Source organism: Cariama cristata, unplaced genomic scaffold (assembly GCF_000690535.1).
Source record: "Cariama cristata isolate BGI_N322 unplaced genomic scaffold, ASM69053v1 scaffold34279, whole genome shotgun sequence".
Lineage (NCBI taxonomy): Eukaryota > Metazoa > Chordata > Aves > Cariamiformes > Cariamidae > Cariama > Cariama cristata.
Window position 1 is genome coordinate 22,194 of NW_009636887.1, and position 20,086 is coordinate 42,279.

A 20,086-nucleotide genomic window follows, 5' to 3' on the forward strand; every position below is an offset into this window, starting at 1 on the left:
AATCAGATGTGGGATTTGCAGCTCTGTAATGCCGACTCAGATTCACACTATGTCTGTATCTTGTAGAAATACTCACATTTTTCTCATTTTGAAAGCAAATGGAGTCCTATTAGTTTGAAAATCAAGATGGTTATGCATTTGGCCATAAAAGACGGTAAGAATACTGTAACGAAATGCATGCAGCAACACAAATCAGAGCATCCGCACTGCAACACTGTGCAAGAGATGTCTGTATGTGCTCTGTTACTCTGATGTGAAATGAGAGCTTCCTTTCTCTTCTATGCTGTTTTTTAAGCAGAGACTTCCAAGTTGAACAAAAAGGTATAACATTTGAAATCCAGATAGCTTGGTTTCCACCAGTAGAAACACCTAAATGTTTTTGTATATGCATAAAGTAGTCCCAGTAAGTTAAAAATTGCTAGTGTCTTAAAAGTAAGCACGTACATTAGTTTTCTGTGGGATAGGATGCTAACTGTGTACAGTTGACAAAGGAGAAAAATAAACTTAAATAGGAAAAGTGTATGGAATTAATTCTAATTTTGTCTGAAATTGTTTCTTCAAGGTTAGTAAAGGTATTTTTTTCTTTACAGTGCTCTTCCTCATAACTGTTAGTGCTTGCATTTGGTTTTACTGTGGTACAAAGTGTGGCCCATTCAGAATCTATTGCAAGCTAAAATTAGTAACATTAATTATTGCTCTAAAAGTTTTGAAATATATCTATCATTGATAGAAAGAAAATGCACGCTGGTGGATCTAGCTTTATATAATTGACTTCTCAAGTCAATGTGGTATGAGAATAGCTGTATTTCTAACAGGTTTTTGTGAAGGTTAGTAGTAGTTTTGACAGTATTCAGTATTTTTATCCATGGTCTGGAAATTCTTACAAAATCAGTAGGAAGATGGGTTGACACAAAGAATGGTGAAATTGAACTAGCTGCTCTTCATTAGTTTTTAATTATTTAGTTTTCTCCAGTAAATGCATTAATTCAGGAGGATTCAGAAAATAAGATCAAATTTGTTTTCTAAATATATACAAAGCTTCTTAATGATTTAACATGACTTCTGACAGATTTCTCTAGGATAGAAAAAGAACTTGGTAACTGAGCCTCAGCCTGGAGGAAGTCATCTAGGTGACTGGGGGATGAGATTTGCTTTGGTTTTGCTTTTAACAACAAAAGAATCAAAATAATTAGTGACTTAAAATACTTTAGACAACTCCCCCTAAACAAAAAGATATTTTACTTGAGTAATTTTTTTAAACATTCAGTAAATTAGGTCACGATAAACTCTTAATCTTTGCCTTTTGAGTAGTTCAAGACCTGTCTAGACACGCAGTTGGCAGTAAGATCAGCATTAAGCATCTGTCCTCTCTTAATACTTCTGCAAAATGCTCTGACTAAACTCTAAAGGAATACTCACTTCTCTGGAATAATACGAAATCATCTATTTGATAAGAAGATTGAATATGAAAAATGTGACTTTACAAGTATGCTGTGACTTTGCTTCATAAATAAGCTTTCTAAATAAACTACCTTTTTGATTGTTTTAATATTAAGAACAGCTCTGTGAAGTGCATTTTGTTGCTTGCTGTGTGTTCTGAAACTAGTAACTTGGATTTCATCTCCTGCTACTGAGTCCACAAGCACTTGCCTTACCTGTATTTCAGATACCACTCTACTATATCAATGGATCCAGCATGCAGAGTCCTCATGGATTATACATAAAACTTCTGCCAGATGAATTTCTTTGTTCTTACACCTAAAATTTAATACCTGTAGATAGCTTAGCTTAAAATTCTGGAACATAAACCAATAATGTTTCAGAAAAGTGTTTGCATCTGGAATTGATTCTGATCAGCCACTTGTACTTTTGGAAACTAGAAAAGAAAAAAAAATATATTCCTGGATTGACCCTCTGAAGGATTGGGAGTGCTAAAATAAAATGGCTGTGGCTTTAAGTGCATAGATCTTGTTCCATTTTCTTGTTTTCCAAATTAAGATAGAGGACCTTTTATGATTTGCTTGTGTTTTCTTACCAGAAGATGCTTGAGGGGCAGAAGGCGAGAGAGATTATGGCAAAGTCTGATATAATACGCTCAGTATTTGCCATGGTGCATCAAACATCATGCTTTCTCTTGAAGTATTAGGTAATATTAAGCCACTGCTTCCAGGTGTTACTTTACTACCATGCTGTACTGTCATTCATATATACTGTTTGTTTATGGTTTCATTACGTTATCACATTCTGCCACAATAGATAGATGGGGGTGTGAGTTTTTCAGATGTTAACTGAGTGTGTTGCGTTTCTTTGGAAAAAACCCCAAAACGTTAGAATATTGCTATTCTTTGAGTTTCTGGGAATCTGGGATTAGGCTTAAACAGCGGTTTATTTGTTCATTCCAAAACTTTGCCTATTTGGAATTTTCCTGGCTTTCAGTCTTTATATTACTCCACTATGTGTGGATGGCAAGTGTCAGCAGAGCTGTTTTCTCCAGTCAGAGTACACCTACTTTAATGGTTAGGTGCACAGTAACAGAAACGAGACGTTTGAGGCGTGGATGATGTAGGCAATAGGTCGTTAGCTGCCAGCATCCATGTGCAGTCTACTGGTAATAGCTGTCTGTGGGAACTGTAGCTAAGGATACTGTACACCTGGAATTGTGATAGGCTTATCTTGTGTATTTAGGCCAAGCTCAATGTCCTCTCTCCCTCCCTCCTTCTCTCTCTTGCTCTCATAGTACTTCTTATTAATGGATTAGAGATTATGTGACTTTTTTTACCAGTATTGTTTTTATATGCTGCAGTATCAGATGCCTTATCAGTTGAAGAAATAGATCTATACATACAGATAAAATAAAAATTATATTCTTGTTATCGCAAAATAGCATGTAATATAGAACATGTCTGCTACAATCATATCTTCCATTCATATTTCTCGAAATGCTTAATTTTGTGGTTTGCATTGTTTTAGGTTTTGTTGTTTCTGTTAGCCCCTTCAGAAAGCTGTTACACCTTTTAATGATTTTCTGCTATGTACGTGTTCCCATTGGGGCCTTAAGATTTTTTTTCTCAGAAGACCTTTTTGTTTACTAAAATGCTTTTGTGCTAAAGTGATCTGTTATCCAACTTGCCCCTGTCAGAAATGCATTATCTGTAAAGTTTACATTTTGCAGCTTTGGTGTGTTCTGCTTATCTAATGTCGTGAGAATACTTTGTTAATTTTTAAAATCTTTCAATGTGGATATTGAAGGTTTATTTGCACTTTAAAGTTCCCATTCTAAAACACTGTGGCTGAGTATTTTTTAATAATCTATTAACTTGAAAGCTTTTCTAGAGTAGCCTGCTTGTAATATGACACTACCAAAATAGTAGCTTTTTACATTTTCTATGAACACTGCTTGCTTAAGCTGCTATACTTAACTCTGCTCTTAAAGAATGAGTGAGAATATTCTACTCTTAAAGTACATGGGATTGAAGGAGTATATCAAGATAACAAATTTCATACTACTTATAGCAAGTAGACTATCAAAAAGGAAAGTTTTCAATGAAAGATTGAAATTTTGAATCAATTATAGATTAAAGGTGTATCTGGTTGAAACCTAAAATTCTGCTATTCTGATAAATTGCAATTCTTGGCACTCTGGGTAAGATAGCTTAGAGTAAAACTACTAAAGATTTCCTTAAGTGATGAGGAAATAATCTACCCAGGCAAAATTTTGTTAAAATGCAAACTGGTTGGAAGCATGCTTTGAAAAGTACTTTTTCTTTTTTTTTGGAGTGTATTTGTTGCTCTTTAATTTTTGGTGGTGTTATTTGTTATAATGTTGGTGTCTCTTACCACTTGAGTATGTTTTGCTTTTAGGTATTCTGTCATTTTTTTAAAGAGAAATTGTTATTTTCATAGTGGCAGAAACGAGGTTAAGTAATTATATCTGGATAACTTTTAATCACATCTGTAATCAAGCATCAAAATGAGAGCCTGTAAATGAAATCCAAACTAGTAGTCCATTTGCCTTTCCCTGTTAGACAGCGTAACTCAATTAAGACTTGAATAATGGTTAAAGCAAGTTCTGCTTTATTTGCTACTGTCCTTACACAATTGAGAGAGGATGCAAAGCTTCCTGTTCCAGGAGACCATAAATAATCTGGTAAAGGGCATGTAGTTAGCTGATGTAAAATATGCACTTAAAATAATTTGCAGTAGCTAACCGCGTTTACACTGAGCTACACCTTTGGTAGGCGAGTGCTTTAGCATGAGTAAGCTTCTAAAAAGATGTCTTCTTTGAACTTTAATTCAGAGTTCTCAGAGGGGATTGAGTAACTTGAATATATTCTGTTGTGCGCTGCCTTTCCCTGAGTTCTTAAAATAATTCTGTGTATATTAAATTCATTTATATTAAATCTATAGGGATGCTTCATTTGGGAACTGCACATACAATCTTACGATCTTGGACTGTTTACAGGGAGTAAATAAGGTAATAACACTTTTCCTTAGCAAAACAGATTTAAATTGACTTTCAAAACGTGAAGGAAAATACTGTTAAAATATACTAGAAAACCTGGTTTCATAGCAAAATGTATGTGAATGAGTAGTATGCTGTCATGAAGCCTAAATTACTGAGGACTGTTTGAGCAGTGACAATGGAAGAAGGTTACACTCTTACCTGGCTGGCCTGACCTTTGACAGCTTTCTGAGCTTCACCTTATGAATCAGAATGTGCAAACGCACCAGGCCTGGCTGGGGACAGTTCTTAACAGTGCAAGGCAGCGCATTAGATCTGCCAATAGATAATTTATAACCATTGGTAAAAGGGCATAACATAGGTCGATTAAAGTCAAACGAGACAGACACCTAGGTATGCTGTGACTTAATCTGAGTATTTTTTGCATGTTCTTGGCCCCAACTTTGCCTCAAAAAACTTGGTTCAGTGTTTCACACTAATCTTTTCAGAAGTAGTGGCAAAGTGTGCTCGCAGCCCAGAAGGCCAGCATACCCTGGTCTGCATCCAAAGCAGTGTGACCAGCAGGTCGAGGGAGGGGATTCTGCCCCTCTATTCTGCTCTGGTGAGACCTCCCCTGCAGTACTGCCTTCAGCTCTGGGACCCCCAACACAGGAGAGACGTGGACCTGTTGGAGCAAGTCCAGAGGAGGCTACGAAGATCAGAGGGCTGGAGCACCTCTCCTATAAAGACAGGCTGAGAGAGTTGGGGTTGTTCAGCCTGGAGAAGAGAAGGCTCCAGGGAGACCTTAGAGCAGCCTTCCAGTACCTGAAAGGGGCCTACAAGAAAGCTGGGGAGGGACTTTTTACAAGGACATGGAGTGATAGGGCAAGGGGCAATGGCTTTAAACTGAAAAAGGGAAGATTTACATTAGATATTAGGAAGAAATTCTTCACGGTGAGGGCGGTGAGGCAGTGGCACAATTTGCCCAGAGAAACTGTGGATGCCCCCTCCCTGGAAGTGTTCAAGGCCAGGCTGGATGGGGCTTTGAGCAACCTGGTGTGGTGGAAGGTGTCCCTGCCCATGGCAGGGAGGTTGGAACTAGAGGATCCTCAAGGTCCTTTCCAACCAAACGATTGTATGATTGTATGAATTGTTTAAAAAGAATGAAAACTAATTGTATCTTACTAGTGTTTTGATGTGTCACTTTCAACAGTCCTGGTTCTAGGGAATATTAAGCTCCAATATTGCTTTTTAAAAAATGTTATGTCACATCTTAACTGGCAACCTTGTGTTATAGTATATACTTCATACTATAAGCAAACATTGAATTTTTTTCATTATTTCCTAGTGATCTTGATGAAGGGAGCAGGCTGTATGAACAGCTCTGTACAGACACTTTTTAGACTATTTCTAATTCTTGAAAGTATGGCAAAACAAGCGTTTCTTAAAAAATGAAGAGAGAGATCAAGCTTAATATTTTTAGTTCTGTGGGGGTGTGAAAGGAGCTGTCAGTTAACAGCAAGACTCTAATTTGTGTGGCATTCTACGGATCCTGAAGCTCTGAAGCAGTCAATGCAGTCACTGTAATTTATCTGCAACAAACACGTCAAAAGGCCTTTGAGAATAACTTTTTCCCTCCTTTGTTCCCATAAAAGTTATTACTGAATTTTTGTCCAGTTCACCCACAGAGGTAAAAACATTTTGAGCAGAAACCATATGCCTTAATCTAAAGTAAAATCTTAGTCTACCTGAGTGAGTCTAGTGTTTGCGTGCACATATATACGTGTAATTCAGGGGGCCTTCAAATTCTGGAGTGCAGCTAGTTAACCATGTGTAAATGAAATACATTTTTCAAGATCAGCTGTTCAGACAAACCTCCTGGTATCTTAGGTTTCATGACAGGTCCACTCATTGAGCCTATGTTGTCTATAACAAAGCTATTTTTGTTTTGTCTTAAAAAAAGGTACTCTATATGTAGCATTAATGGCAGACTGATAATTACTGGTTTTTGAATCGTAGATCTGTGGTGTGTTTTTATCTCACCTTAATCTCAGAATGTTGTGTAATATCTATACTTCTCAGAATGTACCAGATTTAGTAAAAATATATGTTGCAGAGCTGTCTTTCACCTATTCCTTGGAAAAAATTCGGGCTATGAATTCCTTATTCATGGAATTGTTTTTAACGTGGTCTTATGCACAAATCTTTAGTAGGAAATTGGTATATTTAGTAATAGTACAGTAATCAAATACAAAACCTGACTTTTTTCAATCCTGTAATAAATACTGTCTAATTCATTCTATCAGTGGAATGTGTATTAAAAGCAAATCCTAAAATACAGATTATTCTGTATATGCCATTTTGCCTGGGTATTATGGTGATAAAATCAGAGTATCATATGAAGTATAGAAAACTCAAACTCTTAATGTTCTGGTTTTTATGTCCAACTGCATGAAAATACATCCAGCATAGAAATCATTGAATGATTATATGACAAAAAGGGAATTGCTTTTTAATTTGTCATCTGCCTTACAGAAAAAATATATAGTGGGGTGGGGAGAATCAATTTTGTGATTTAAGTGATATGCAACAACTTTTATGTCCCATTGTAATGTCTTTGAAGGGCAAATAATGAGCCTGATATGTTTAGTGACACTGTTTGAGTTTTTGTTGTCTGTGTTGTTAATCTGTGCAAAATGTAATGTTTTTTTAACATAAGGGCTTCAATAAGCCAAAAGCAGAAACATTTAGTGAATTTTTTTAAGTTTTGATTCTCAAAAACAGTACAATAAAATGAGATTACATATCATATTTCAGTATAAACTGATACCTTGTTGCCTTTTAGGCCTTGCAGCATGGATTTTTTGACTTTAAGACATTTGATGTGGATGAATATGAACACTATGAGGTTTGTACACTTAATGAGTTGAATGTGTTTGGTTTACCTAAAATAAGTTAGAATATGTAGTATTCCACAACTTGAAACACATTTTAATTCAAATAAAACCCAGTGTTCATATGTAAGGTATGTACATCCAAACCTGTATGCTGTATGTGAAAAACATGCAGGATGAATATCCTTGCAATTTCAGTGCATCACATAGTAAGTCTACTGTTTTCTCGTAGCCTTTCTGGCTTCCCAACCTTCCCCCAGGATATCATCCAAGGTCTCTTGGTTGACCCATGGAATCTGTGTTTTCTTTCAACACTTGTTGAGTTGCTTCTTGAGATGCTTTTAGTCCCAAATATATGATAAAGTTTTTATAGCCGTATAGATTAAGCACATTTTGAGCGTTTTTAGTAAGGATGTATTATATGAGGATTCCAGTAATGAAAATATATCTAAAATATTTCCCTAATGAAGTCCCAGAAAGCTAACAGATATCATTCATTGCTCTGCCATCCTTCTTGCAACTTCAGAATAGATAGTCTGGATGACTCTAGATGCTTCTAGGACTTTGTTCTGTAACATACAGACCTTTATCTGCTAGTAGCAGATAGTTATTTCAAGCTATATTGCTGCAGAGAACCTTTAAAATACGCCTGTGCTGCACCTGTGAACTGGGCCATGTACAGAGGAAATCACAGGCACAGAAAATGTATATACATCTGGTCCAGAAGAGTTGCATGATCATCTACCACTTCCCACACTCAAAGGAAGGGAAAGGGTTTTTGCTGAAGTCAGTGGCAACCATGTGGTTGTGTTGGACCTTGTCTTTGGAACTCCCTGAAGTTCCTGCAGTTACGTTGATTAGGGAAAAAGATAGATAAACTGGAGGTGTACTAAACATTTGAATATATGTATTAAACTCTTTTCAGAGTTGTGTTATTTTATTGTAACCAGCATTCTTCCCCCCAGCCCCCTATTACAATTTTCAGAAAACTTGGAGATAATGAGAATAAATTTGCTTAGTCTGAAAACGTCCATTTAAAAATTTATTATCTTAAGTTGAATATTTCTAATATCGAACAAGTTTTAGGGATAATTGTTCTTCTTAAATCTCTGTTACATTTGACACAAGCAAAAAGTTATGGGTGATTCTACATATCTGAAATACATACAGCTATAGGAAATACTTCATAAATGTTCAAGAAAGAGGGGGAAGTCAGGAGAGGAATAAACAGTGGAAAAATTTAATTTACAACACAAATCTATACAGTAGATGTTGGCTGCAATAGGCACACTATAACATATAGCTATTCCCATACTTAAGAGAATTTGTAGAATTTCTATATAATACAATGTTCCATAGCAATTAAATCAAGAAATTGGTATAACCTTTGCTGAATTACTGAAACTAAAAGAACAGTAACAAATTTAAAGTATGAAATTGTTGCTTTTTTGCTTACTGTGTGAAGAAAAGGAAAATGTTTGTTCTAAAAACAAATGATGGTTGGGAATTTTTAGGATTCTGTATATGTAGTAAGCATTAATCTGACTGAAAAAAGTATTAAAATAATTGTCTAAAGCTATCCCATTATCTTGTTTAATGCTTAACGTTATTTTAGTTTGTGAAAAGTATGCATGTGTGAATGATGTTTAAAGTATGCTGCCCACTGTCTAAGACGCAAGAACTTGGAATCATCTTTAACTTTTTGTCCATTTCTTGGTATGTCTTCTATTACTTTACTTTACACATCATGGTCAGCTTTGTATGTTTGGATATGTCCTGTGCTATATTTGTAAAACTTTAAATGTTCCAGGTTTTTACTATGTTAGGTCTTCAAATGTGTAGTTATGTGGAGAAAAGTTGCATAAGACTTAAAGGGAGCAGGCTAAAGGAAATTCTATTTCACGTTTATAGTTCTTTCATCTTACTACACTAAGGCAGCTAATTCCCCTTTTGTTCAACTAGATGTAAAATATTCAAGTTATCTTTTTTAATAATAATGTTGTTTGCATGTAATGTTGAGTGTATATATACACACATATGCATATATATCTGTAGTTCAGACTGGTTAAAATTTAAATTATTCACAATAACCCATGTTACTATAAAGTACTACTTAATTCACAAATAAAACTGGTAATACAAATATAAAAATACTTTTTAACTTTTCTAACAGGACTTCTTTCTTAAAGCAGGTAGAGGTGCTACAATGTTGAGATTCCAGTCTGTGATACAGATCTGGGGGGGTGAGGGGTCCTGACTTAGCAGTAAGACCGGTTCACTGGTCCTTATGCAACCTTGTTAGCTTACAGGAGTTTTCACTGTGTGAGGACATTTGGAGCAAACCTAATGGGCTTAGCTAAGCAAACAGTTGGTGAATTGATTACAGTAATGTCCATTATCAGAACCTTTCACTTATTACGATGTTTTGATGAGCTGAGAGCTAAAAACACAAGCTTAATAATGCAGTTGAACTGAGTGCCATGTCCTTAAAAGTCACGCTGAGAATAACTGCATTGCCAAATGAGGAAGGAGCACTCTTCAATTTAAAAAAAAAAAAAAAAAAAGGCAGTTTTGAACTTTCCAAAGAAGCGTCTAGTCCTGGCACTGACAGAAATTGCAGAACCTTTTTGAAGTTTTTATTTAAAAGTGAGCAAGAAGTGTAAAATGTCACAATTTGAAAGTTTTTTTAATTTAGTCTTTTTATTTGATTTGTACTTTGCTTCTGTGATTACTGGCTCATCAGAGCTTGTGCCAATTTGTAAATTTTAGTTTCTACAAGGAAAGGATAATTGTTTTTGAAGGCTAATTGGTTTTGAATTTGTTGTCTGTGAATTGGTTTTTTTAGCCAGTGTCTTACAGGGAAGCATTTTTCCGTATTCTTTGATTAAAACATAGAAGAATGTTGATGTTTGTCAGTGTCATTAGAAGTAGGTGTCTTAAAACACTGAACCCTTTAAGGGAGGAATATCTTAGATACAGGATCTTTCGGCTTTTATTGGAAAACTTCAGCAAAATTTTTTTCATTTCATTTTAAGAGATTTCTGAGAAGCAGCTTATTGTTAGTTAGTTTGTCCCATATAGCTAAGCTACCTAATTATGTCTGAAGTGTTTTGTTTTAATGCAGCAAGAACATAGTAAAAAGTAAAATAAAATCTTGAGTAATTTTTTTAACCTTGTAGGTACAGGTATTAAAATGCTTTTCTCTTTCTCTTCTGAAATTCTTGTAGCGAGTGGAAAACGGTGACTTCAACTGGATTGTTCCAGGAAAATTTTTGGCATTTAGTGGACCACACCCAAAAAGCAAACTTGAAAATGGTATGGTGTATATTTTAATGTTATTCTATGATCTTATTTTTTACAGCATGTTAAACAGTCACAGCAAATGAGCAGAAGATAATAGAGGTTTATAGATTAACCTTAATTTTCAGAAATAATCATACAGTGAACACTTTATATACAGTCATAGAACGTAATTCCAAAGGTTTTGGAATTCTTCTTTGCTAGAAGAATTCCAGTTCTTCTTAAAGTCAATGAGTTTCATTCAGTGACAAAGTGCCTGAGAAATTCAGGTCCCTTACTTTTCTCCTGGAACCTGACACCTGATATGATAAGTATGCAGAATTAAAGGCAAGTTGCATAAGGCGAAGGAGACTGAATTAAGAGGTTTGTAACAAAGGCCAGGACAGACTTTAAAAAGCAGTTTGTCTTTACTACTGAAGATTCTAGGGATAATGGGAAGAACCTATGTGATTCTAATGGCATAAAAAAGAGAAACTTCACCGACCGAGGGAGAGTAGACATTTGCTCCACCTAGTCGCTTAAAAACTACAATCAGATTTTTGCTGAATTTCACCTTATTCTTTGTGCTATTTCACTTTGTTCATGTGAGCATGTTTTCTGAATAGCTACCTCTTTGGTCTTTCACTTCTGCTCTCTCATGTTTCCTTTATGACTGGAATGCTGCTAATTACATAGTTTCCACTGAAGATTTAAACAAAATCCAGGGAGAAAATATTTAGGTTGGTTTCTTCCCCAATCACTGTTACAGTCTTTTCTTGCAGTAAGTAATATTCAAAAATTACTTAAATTATTCCATGGAATTTGGAAAACCTGTGTTTTGTTTTTAACACATATATAACTGAAAATTACTAAATTGATGCTTAAAATCCAGTTACGAGGCTACATAAAAGCCTCACCTAGGTGAGTGTAAGTACACATTACAAAGCGATGTTTTTCTCATTATGTTGTGACTCTAATTGCATTTACCAATGCATATATGACTTGTGGAAAGGACTTATGTTTTGTGAGGAAGCTTTTGGACTTTATTTGAACAGGAATAAAAATTCTGGAGATAAACCAGTGATTTTGGTCAATGATAGACCTTCTGATTTTTGTGGTAGCTATGTTGTTCCTGTGTCTTGTTTATAAGACTTAATTGTTAATGGAAAAGAATAAACTACACTTTACATACAAACATCCTATAGACATGCGTGCTTGTGCACCCACTCCCTCACACCCTTGTCAACAGATAACATAGATTTGATGAAAGTGTCCTAAACGGTTGTGGTGTGGTTGGTCTTTGACCTCCCTTCCCACCCCACCATCTTCATCTAGAGGATCCTTTTATCTCAACTGAATCAAGGTACTAAAGCTTTTTTACTTCACGGTGGAGCACAAATATTTCTGGTACTGCAGTATATCCTTTGGCTGTTCCTCTTGTTCACAGTATAGATTGCCAATCTATTTTCCTTGTAAGCACAGTGTTTCATCCTAAAGCATGTTCTTACTCTTTGATCTGCAGCTTGACTATAGATGAACAGCTGTTCTGAAATACTGAATTCATATATGTGCCTAGTTTTATGTATAAAACCCTGCTTGTAGACGGAAATGGGCTAAACAGGAGACAGTGCAGTGTTTCAAGTATACTGTGCTTTAATTTGTTTTTCTGATCTTTTTTTAATTGTATGAAGTGGTCTTTGTGAGCTTTTTGTGGAAAACTTTTTATATCACTTAATGTGTATTCTGAATAAAATATTAAAGCATTTTCAGCATTAGCATGTTTATCATTCAAAAAAGGTTTTGGGAACAATTGTGATTAGTAGGACTTTGAACTTTATCTGTGACATTAAATGATGGTTGCTTTATTTTTTTTTAATAGGTTATCCTCTTCATGCGCCTGAAGCCTACTTTCCCTATTTCAAGAAACACAATGTCACATCAATCATAAGACTAAACAAAAAAATTTATGAGGCAAAACGCTTTACTGATGCTGGTTTTGAGCATTATGACCTGTTTTTCATAGATGGAAGCACACCAAGCGACAGTATAGTTCAGAGGTTCCTGAACATCTGTGAAAATGCTGACGGTGCTATTGCTGTACATTGTAAAGGTGTGTGCGCTTACTTATTTCTCAGATTGAAGTTCAAAATAAGTATAAATCCAAAGAGTTAATTCCAGAAATAAAGCATTTAAATAACACTTTCTGGTTGTCAAAGTAATACTGCTTTATGATACTTGACTAAATATATGAAAAGTATTTGTTATTTTCATGTACGTATTAAGTTCTTTCATCCTACACTGCTGCTTACAGTAACTGACAATCTGTTGTGCATTGTTCTGTTTTTTCTTAATATCACTTGACGACATGAGTTTTGGTTGATGGAAATTTCTCTTTTGCATTATGCTTTCACAGTATTATGATAATTGGCTCGGAAATGCAAAAGACTGAAAGGTTTTCTTTGTGCTTTTGGACTGTTCTACATTTTTCTGTGGAGCATGACTTCCACATTTCAAGTTAATGTGAGTTATTGTGATGCCAGCATTTCAGACCAGCCTATTTCAGCAAATCAGCCAGAAAGTACACAAAACATGCTTAGTCAAGAACGATTAACAAAGGCTTTGAAGGGTTCAGCTTGATTTATGTTTAGACTTGAGTAAGGACATTGTGGAGACAAATGTCTTGCTGATCTGAAGCAAGAATAGTGCTATTCATAATTTTTCCATGAACAATAAACATGCATATCAAAGATAGATAAGTTTATTTGCTAACTAGTTGTTACTGTGGTTAGAACCCAGAAATTCTGGCATTAATAAGCTGGACATCTGCTTATTGACTAAATGAGAGTATAAACTGTTGATTAGCAGGAGTAGATTGTTATTCTCCAGGCTTAATTGCTAAAGGAATACAATATACTTTTCTAGTGACTTAGATATGTGCTTGCTAAACTGAACTATTCTTGTTCTTTCATCTGACCATTTAATAAGCAAACCAACAGCCTCATTCTTTTTAGGTTTTTTACACTCTTCTAAATAAGCCTATACAAAATTAAATCAACAATTAACTCAGGGTTAATGTATTGTCTGTAGTTTTCTTGTACTCTTACTGCAGAAGCACAAGCTTCCACGCTAGAAATTGCTTGTCCCAGAATTAATAGAATGGTTTAATGCAAAGGGTTGCTATGGAAAGTTTGTACATTATCAGGAACTTAGAGAAGAAGTCTTAGTGATATATGCAGCTGGTAGATGTTACCTGCAATTTTCAGAGACCATTTTCTTATTCAGATGTATGTTTAGTATAGTACAGCTCTTGCTTATCTATTTGCATGTTACTTTCCTTTTGCATTTAGAAAAAAAAAACCAAAACCAAGCACCCAAGCCCAAAATTCTCTCTCTAACAATACTTCCTCTTTTTAAATGATTCTTCAGAGCTAGTCTGCCACAGTTACGGAATCTCAAGATTTGTGAGCTTTTACCTTTGTCCTTTTACCTCAATCAACTCCAAAAAGTCACAGCAAGATTTAGTTATTGGTTAAATGTAAAAAGCTTGTAGTTGTGTGTAGAATTGTCAGCCAGGGTGTCTGACTGCTTAGAGAGTTTCCATTTAGATAGTTGTTGGTGCATAAACAAGAGCTGGCCACCATGAGACCATAAATTGCAAATATTGTATTTGTAGGAAAAGAAGGTTTAAATGGGGAGACACTTTACTAGTAGATAAGACACAGGGCTAGAAAGAGATTAATTTTTACTCTATAGTTATCTATAGTTACTATATACTCTCTCTCTCTACTATATACTTATATAACTATATAGTATATATACTATATGCTCTATAGTTATCTATAGTTACTCTATAGTTGTTATACTATCAGACAGAGATTTGTCTGATAGTAAAAGCTAATTTTTCTGTCTCTTTATTCTCTCCTTAAAAACAGGATTAGTTTGTGATTTGGGGGGCAACGAGTTAAATTATTTTAAGCTATCAATATATAAAATTATATGTTGGTCAGCATTCACTGCTGTTTATACAGATAGCAGTGAATAGTTTTATAGGTTGTTTTTACAACAAAACTGATTCAAAAAGAAAAAGCCACTGTCTGAGAAGACACATGCTGCCATCTGTTGTGATGTGCACATGTATTTGCATGTATTTGAACCTTGACTTGTAAAGTATGTGTGTTGGCCTCTCAAAGGTACTTAGATTTTGGGTTTTAGTGGTTTTATAAATATGAAGTTTCTATCCAGCTTGGTCATGGCTTTTTTAAAATACCGGCTTTTTTAAAGAAAAAAAGTTTCAAGTAGAATTGTACAAGTGCTAAGAGTGGTCACTATTGCATGCATTCTTAAATGCTGCTAACTTTTTATAAGTATGATGTATTTGTTCTTATATCTACAGCATTGAAATCCAATTGTGTGATAAAGGGATACTGAATCAGAAATTCTTTCTTCAGATATTAAGGTGGTGAATAACATTGCAGAGAAGTCTTCTCATATCCCATACTTTAATTTGATAATTATGAAAAACATGACTTTGTATTTGAATGTTGATGTTTGTGTTTCTGTAGCTGGCCTGGGGAGAACAGGAACACTGATTGCCTGTTACATAATGAAACACTACAAGTTCACACATGCTGAAGCCATTGCTTGGATAAGAATATGTCGACCAGGCTCTATTATAGGACCCCAGCAACACTTCTTGGAAGAGTATGTATACGTTCTTTGCTTCTAAGAATCAACTGCTTCTCTACATCCTTATCCATCTTGCACTATTTATAGGATCTACTTTCTGTCTACTGACATCGTATATTACTGCCTGTTGCAATGTATTTAAGGTTAGTTAATTCAGGATTGAAATCAAACTTACTCAGTAGCAATCGTCTTCTCTGGAGTGCTGTGCATTTTGTCACCTTAAGGGGCAGAGGGTCTCAAGACTCTGCATGTTTGTGTTCTGCAGGATTTAGGAGTTAAAGACAAGTATGTTGGAAATGTAAAGTCTAGATGTGGACAAAAGATTAAATCAACAGTATGGATTTATTAAAATATTAACATCAAAATGATAGACTTTATGTACTTTATAACCTATGATGAAGCTTAAAATGAATCTTACAATAGTATAATTGATATGTCTTTTTCTTTCTTGTAACTAAAGATTAAATAAGTACATGGTGGACAGCTTATGATCACTGTCAGATTCCTAATGTAACATATGAAGCACTTTGATTTGGAGCTACTAGTCATTAGCAAAACAAATGTATGGTTTTAATACAGCTCATTCTCAAAACTTACTGTATGCTTTCAGTTGAGAACATTTCATGTACAGGTAATTTGAATGGGTGATTCAAGGTTTGGTCCTGATTGGAAATGAATGGCAAAATTGCATTGGCTTCAGTGATGTAGACATTAAGTTTAATTTCATAGTGGTTTCTATATTGTACATTTACTATTATAGTGGTTATCCTGATATTTTTAAGTTGATACTGTGATGATATTTAGTTGGAGGGATTTTCACTGTTACCAGAAAAAATATTTTGAGAAAATCCACCAGAGATTTGTCTCTTTTTGGAAAAAAGAGAATGCAACAGCTTTGCCAGATACAGTGTAAATACAGTAAAACATGCACTGACCTTGCATCTTAAAATCCATAGGATATCAGAGAGAAAGAATGAGTATTACTGTAATTCATAAGAGAAACTGAGCATGAACGAGTATTCCTTTTATTTTCCAGTGCAACTGAATGGGCACTCCTTTGAGGGGTGGCCCACCATTATTCAAAATACCATGAATCACAAACTTTCACAAACCACAATTGCTTACTGAATGTAGATTAAACTTCTCCACACCATGCTGATGCTTGGATGATGCACTCTTAAAAATAACTTCCAGAACAGAGCAAAATTAAGAGAGAAAGGTAGTAGGTAGTGTGATTAGTAAGTGCTGTTTACTTGAAAGACAGGAAAAGCAGGGCCCACATCTTTTCTGCAGTGGCGCATAAATACTTGGTCTGATTTTATAGATAGGCAAAGAGCCTTTAGATTTTTTTTTCACTCACACATTCCTACATTATTCCTAGCAAAGAGCTGTAGTATTTTTCAGTAAGAATTTTCTGTTGTCCTTATGGCAATAGATACCTGTTTTGACAATCAGCCAAAATTCAAGAAGTGTCACTAGTAGTGTCAAAATGGGATTGAGAAAGAAGGAGCTAACATCAGTTGCATCATTCCAATATAAAATATTTTGCCCTTGGGGCTGCGAAGTTGCATTTAACAAAAAGGTAAGATCTTGCAACTTGATCTCTGAACTCATAAATGTCAAAGCTTCATCTCTTAGGCTCCTTGAGGTTTAATAAGAGGTTTGAATAGGTTTTGGTGGTGTGTGGGGTTTTTTTGTTTTTGTTTGGTTTTTTTAGAGATTCTCACATCCAAGTATATATCGGATCAGTTTGTTACTGTGAAGGCAATTAATCTTGAAAGATTTCAAAGATACTTAAATTCAATAATGTTTTCTAGGCTACTTCTGTTAGGTGGAGTAAGTGGCGCTCCCTCTCCCTCTGCTCCCTCCTTCTCCCTTCTTTTGGTGTTTTCTTGGGACGCAGTGAGACTTTTCTGGAAGTGCTTACCTTTCCCATTTATTGTTGAGCAAATTTAGGCAGTTGGCTCAGACTACTTGGGTCTTAAGCTTTGCCCTAATATTCTGTTTTCAAACAAAGAAAAGTTTCCAGTGAAAGTATATTCTGATTTAATTTCTCATTCTTTTTTTCTCTGTTCAGTATAGGAATTTCAATTTGTTAGAACAATATGTAATAGGGTCTCAGTTCTTGGTCATCCTAGTTCCATCTAGTACCTACCCAGCAAACTTCCTTATTGAGGAATAATGCAGTAAAATGCCATTGCAAATTCCTGTTTAGTTAATCTCTTTTCCCACTAGGATTTTGTAAAATTTTTAGTACCTGTAATATTTCTGTGATGGCTGCAGACTTGTTTGGTGATTCTGGGATGGTTTTGTGGTTTTTAACCATTGAAAACGATTATTTTTTTTTTTGGTATATGTGATAGACATTGAAAAATTTTTTTTTCAAGTGAAGATGTACAGAAGATTCGAATGTTGGCAATGTGTAGAAGTAGCATGCTTTCCATATTGGTTTTTTATGTGTATGCAAATTTGTTGATATGAATTGATTTGTGTTTGTGTCCTAAAGGAAGCAAGCAATGTTATGGCTGGAGGGAGATCTCATCCGATCAAAGCAGAAACAAGGAGTAGTTGATGGAAACATTAACAGAGTTCTTTGTGGCTTGAATGACATTTCAATCAGTGACAGCTTGAATAAAGTACAAGATTTGGATCAATACAGAGAGGTAAGAGTTTATAGCAAAAATTTCAAACAACAGAGATGGAGCTGATCTTTTAATAACTAGCTATAGATAATTTTTAGAATTTTTTTAGGCTTGTATTAGTACTAAGTTGCTTCTTCACAGCTAAACTTTATGGGTCATAATTAGAACCAATCTCCATTTTTTCCAAAATAAAAAAAAAGCTTAGATTATATTTAAAACTGTTATAGGTCATTTTGGAAACTTCAAAAGGTTTGCATTATTTCAAGTAATTCTTTCAAGGTTTTCAGTTGTTTATTGGAGAACGAAGGAAAAAAATCAGTTTTCCTCCTGGAAATCTATTTATTCCAAGTTTCTAGCTAATAATGCATGAGTGTATAGATGTCCATCCCTTTATCACAGTGTTACAGATTATTGATGTGATGTGTACATTTAGGGTAAGGACCTTACAGTTATTTCTTGGAAGCACAAGCATGAAGTGTGAATTAAAGTGAACATACTTCTGCTTCTGGGCTAGTAGAAATCTTAAATTGTAGTTTCCTACAGTATCTGTGAGAAGCAGTTTAGAGGAACTATGCATTTGATTAATCCTGTCTTAGCTCTGTAATAACTAAAGAGCTTTTATGTTGGTTACGGAATCCTTTACTTGAAAAAGACCAGGGATGGAGTGGGTGCCTTCTTCAGATAGTTATTGGTATAAATTAAAATAGTGATCTATTGAAATCTTGAAGAGCATCTTGAATGCCTTTCTATAAAGGTACTATTGCCCTTTTGGAACTTCTATTTGTGGCTTTGAATATGTAAAGTTAAATACCTAGATTAGTAACTGGAGAATGTAACACTGTGTAGAGATAATCTTGTATGCAAATGAAAACAGCTGGCATATAGCCATATGGGTAAAAGTAATGTTTTTGAATCTGAGCTACTACTACAACTTTACTCCTTCCAGTATTCAAGGCAACTTACTTGCAGATAACTCAACTACCTGCGCACTGTGTAGGAGCTTATGTACAGATTCACAATATAAAATCACAGTGCTGCTTTTTTCTGCTGTAACCCTCTCCGTAACATGTGTATTTCTTTTTTTTATGGATGACATATTAAAGCTGTTTAACATTCAGTTTTCCAAACATTTAACTTATCTCTTTGGATAATTGGTTATATTTCAGGACTTTGTTATACTAGGCTCTCTAGAAGCTCAAAACAAAGTAATATTCCCAGTCCCAAAAATGCATAAGGCCTAAGAATCGGAGGACAGAACAGCTACATGCAATAACTGTTGGGCAGGTAAAGACAGTGAAACAAAATTTATCAGCATTGAGGCTGAATGATAGGTAACAATGGCCTAGCATATAATCATCAATGAAATCTAGCTAAAATGTTGATATTTTCCTGTAATTAATACAACACTTGGACCATCACATCATTTGAGTAATTTCTGTTCTATTACTACTTCTGTCAATCTTTTATCTTGGTTAATGGCAGGTACTGTTGCTCTGTTTTATGCAGAGCAGTGAGGTCACTTAGGCACAATAGGAACTGCAGTGATACAAACAAAAGAAGCATAATTGGTATAAGTTCTTTTTATTTGGTAATTTTTAAAAAATCACAGTTCTCTTCTTGCTTTGTGTAACTTTCATATTTCTCTGCTGCTTAAGATACTGTCTACTTAATACTTGTGTCTTAGAAGAGTCTATTTTGAGATCAGTCAGAAATTATAAATAGGCATTTAAACAGTGTTAGCATACACTTTTAATATTTCTTAGAGTTTATAATATTTTCTGAAGCTAGAAGGAGTAGGATAAAACTGAAATTTGTTCATCCTATACTCCTTATTAAGTTCTTATAGAGAATTTTTTTCAAAACTGTATTTTTCTAGAGGTCATGAGAACTTTTTATTAAAAAAATTTAGTAATTTAGGAAAGCTGATTTTTAGCTCCTCTTGCAGGACACACAACTTTAAATTTCTTCCTTATTTTGTGCATATCACAAAATTGTGTGTTACTGCTTCCTTTCCACACTGATGATAACTTTAAAAATAGTTATGAAGGAGTTGGGAGTTTGTTCTATGAAAACAGACTTCTTTGAAGTAAATAAGTACTGGCGTTAGACTCAAGCATCCTGAACTGACTTTGAGGTCAGATACT

At 34.8% G+C, this 20,086-nt stretch overlaps 1 protein-coding gene across 1 annotated transcript in view; it reads left to right on the plus strand.

Annotated features, from left to right (window-relative positions):
* The window catches only part of CDC14A (cell division cycle 14A), a gene marked incomplete at its 3' end in the record, with an annotated part of 37,419 nt that extends 19,456 nt beyond the window's left edge, over positions 1–17,963 (plus strand). The window contains exons 4-9 of the mRNA XM_009708093.1: positions 4,408–4,474; positions 7,287–7,349; positions 10,563–10,650; positions 12,494–12,724; positions 15,177–15,315; positions 17,807–17,963. Coding sequence (XP_009706395.1) covers positions 4,408–4,474; positions 7,287–7,349; positions 10,563–10,650; positions 12,494–12,724; positions 15,177–15,315; positions 17,807–17,963 — 745 coding nt within the window. The remainder of the gene's footprint in view (positions 1–4,407; positions 4,475–7,286; positions 7,350–10,562; positions 10,651–12,493; positions 12,725–15,176; positions 15,316–17,806) is intronic.
* Positions 17,964–20,086: the final 2,123 nt, after the last annotated feature.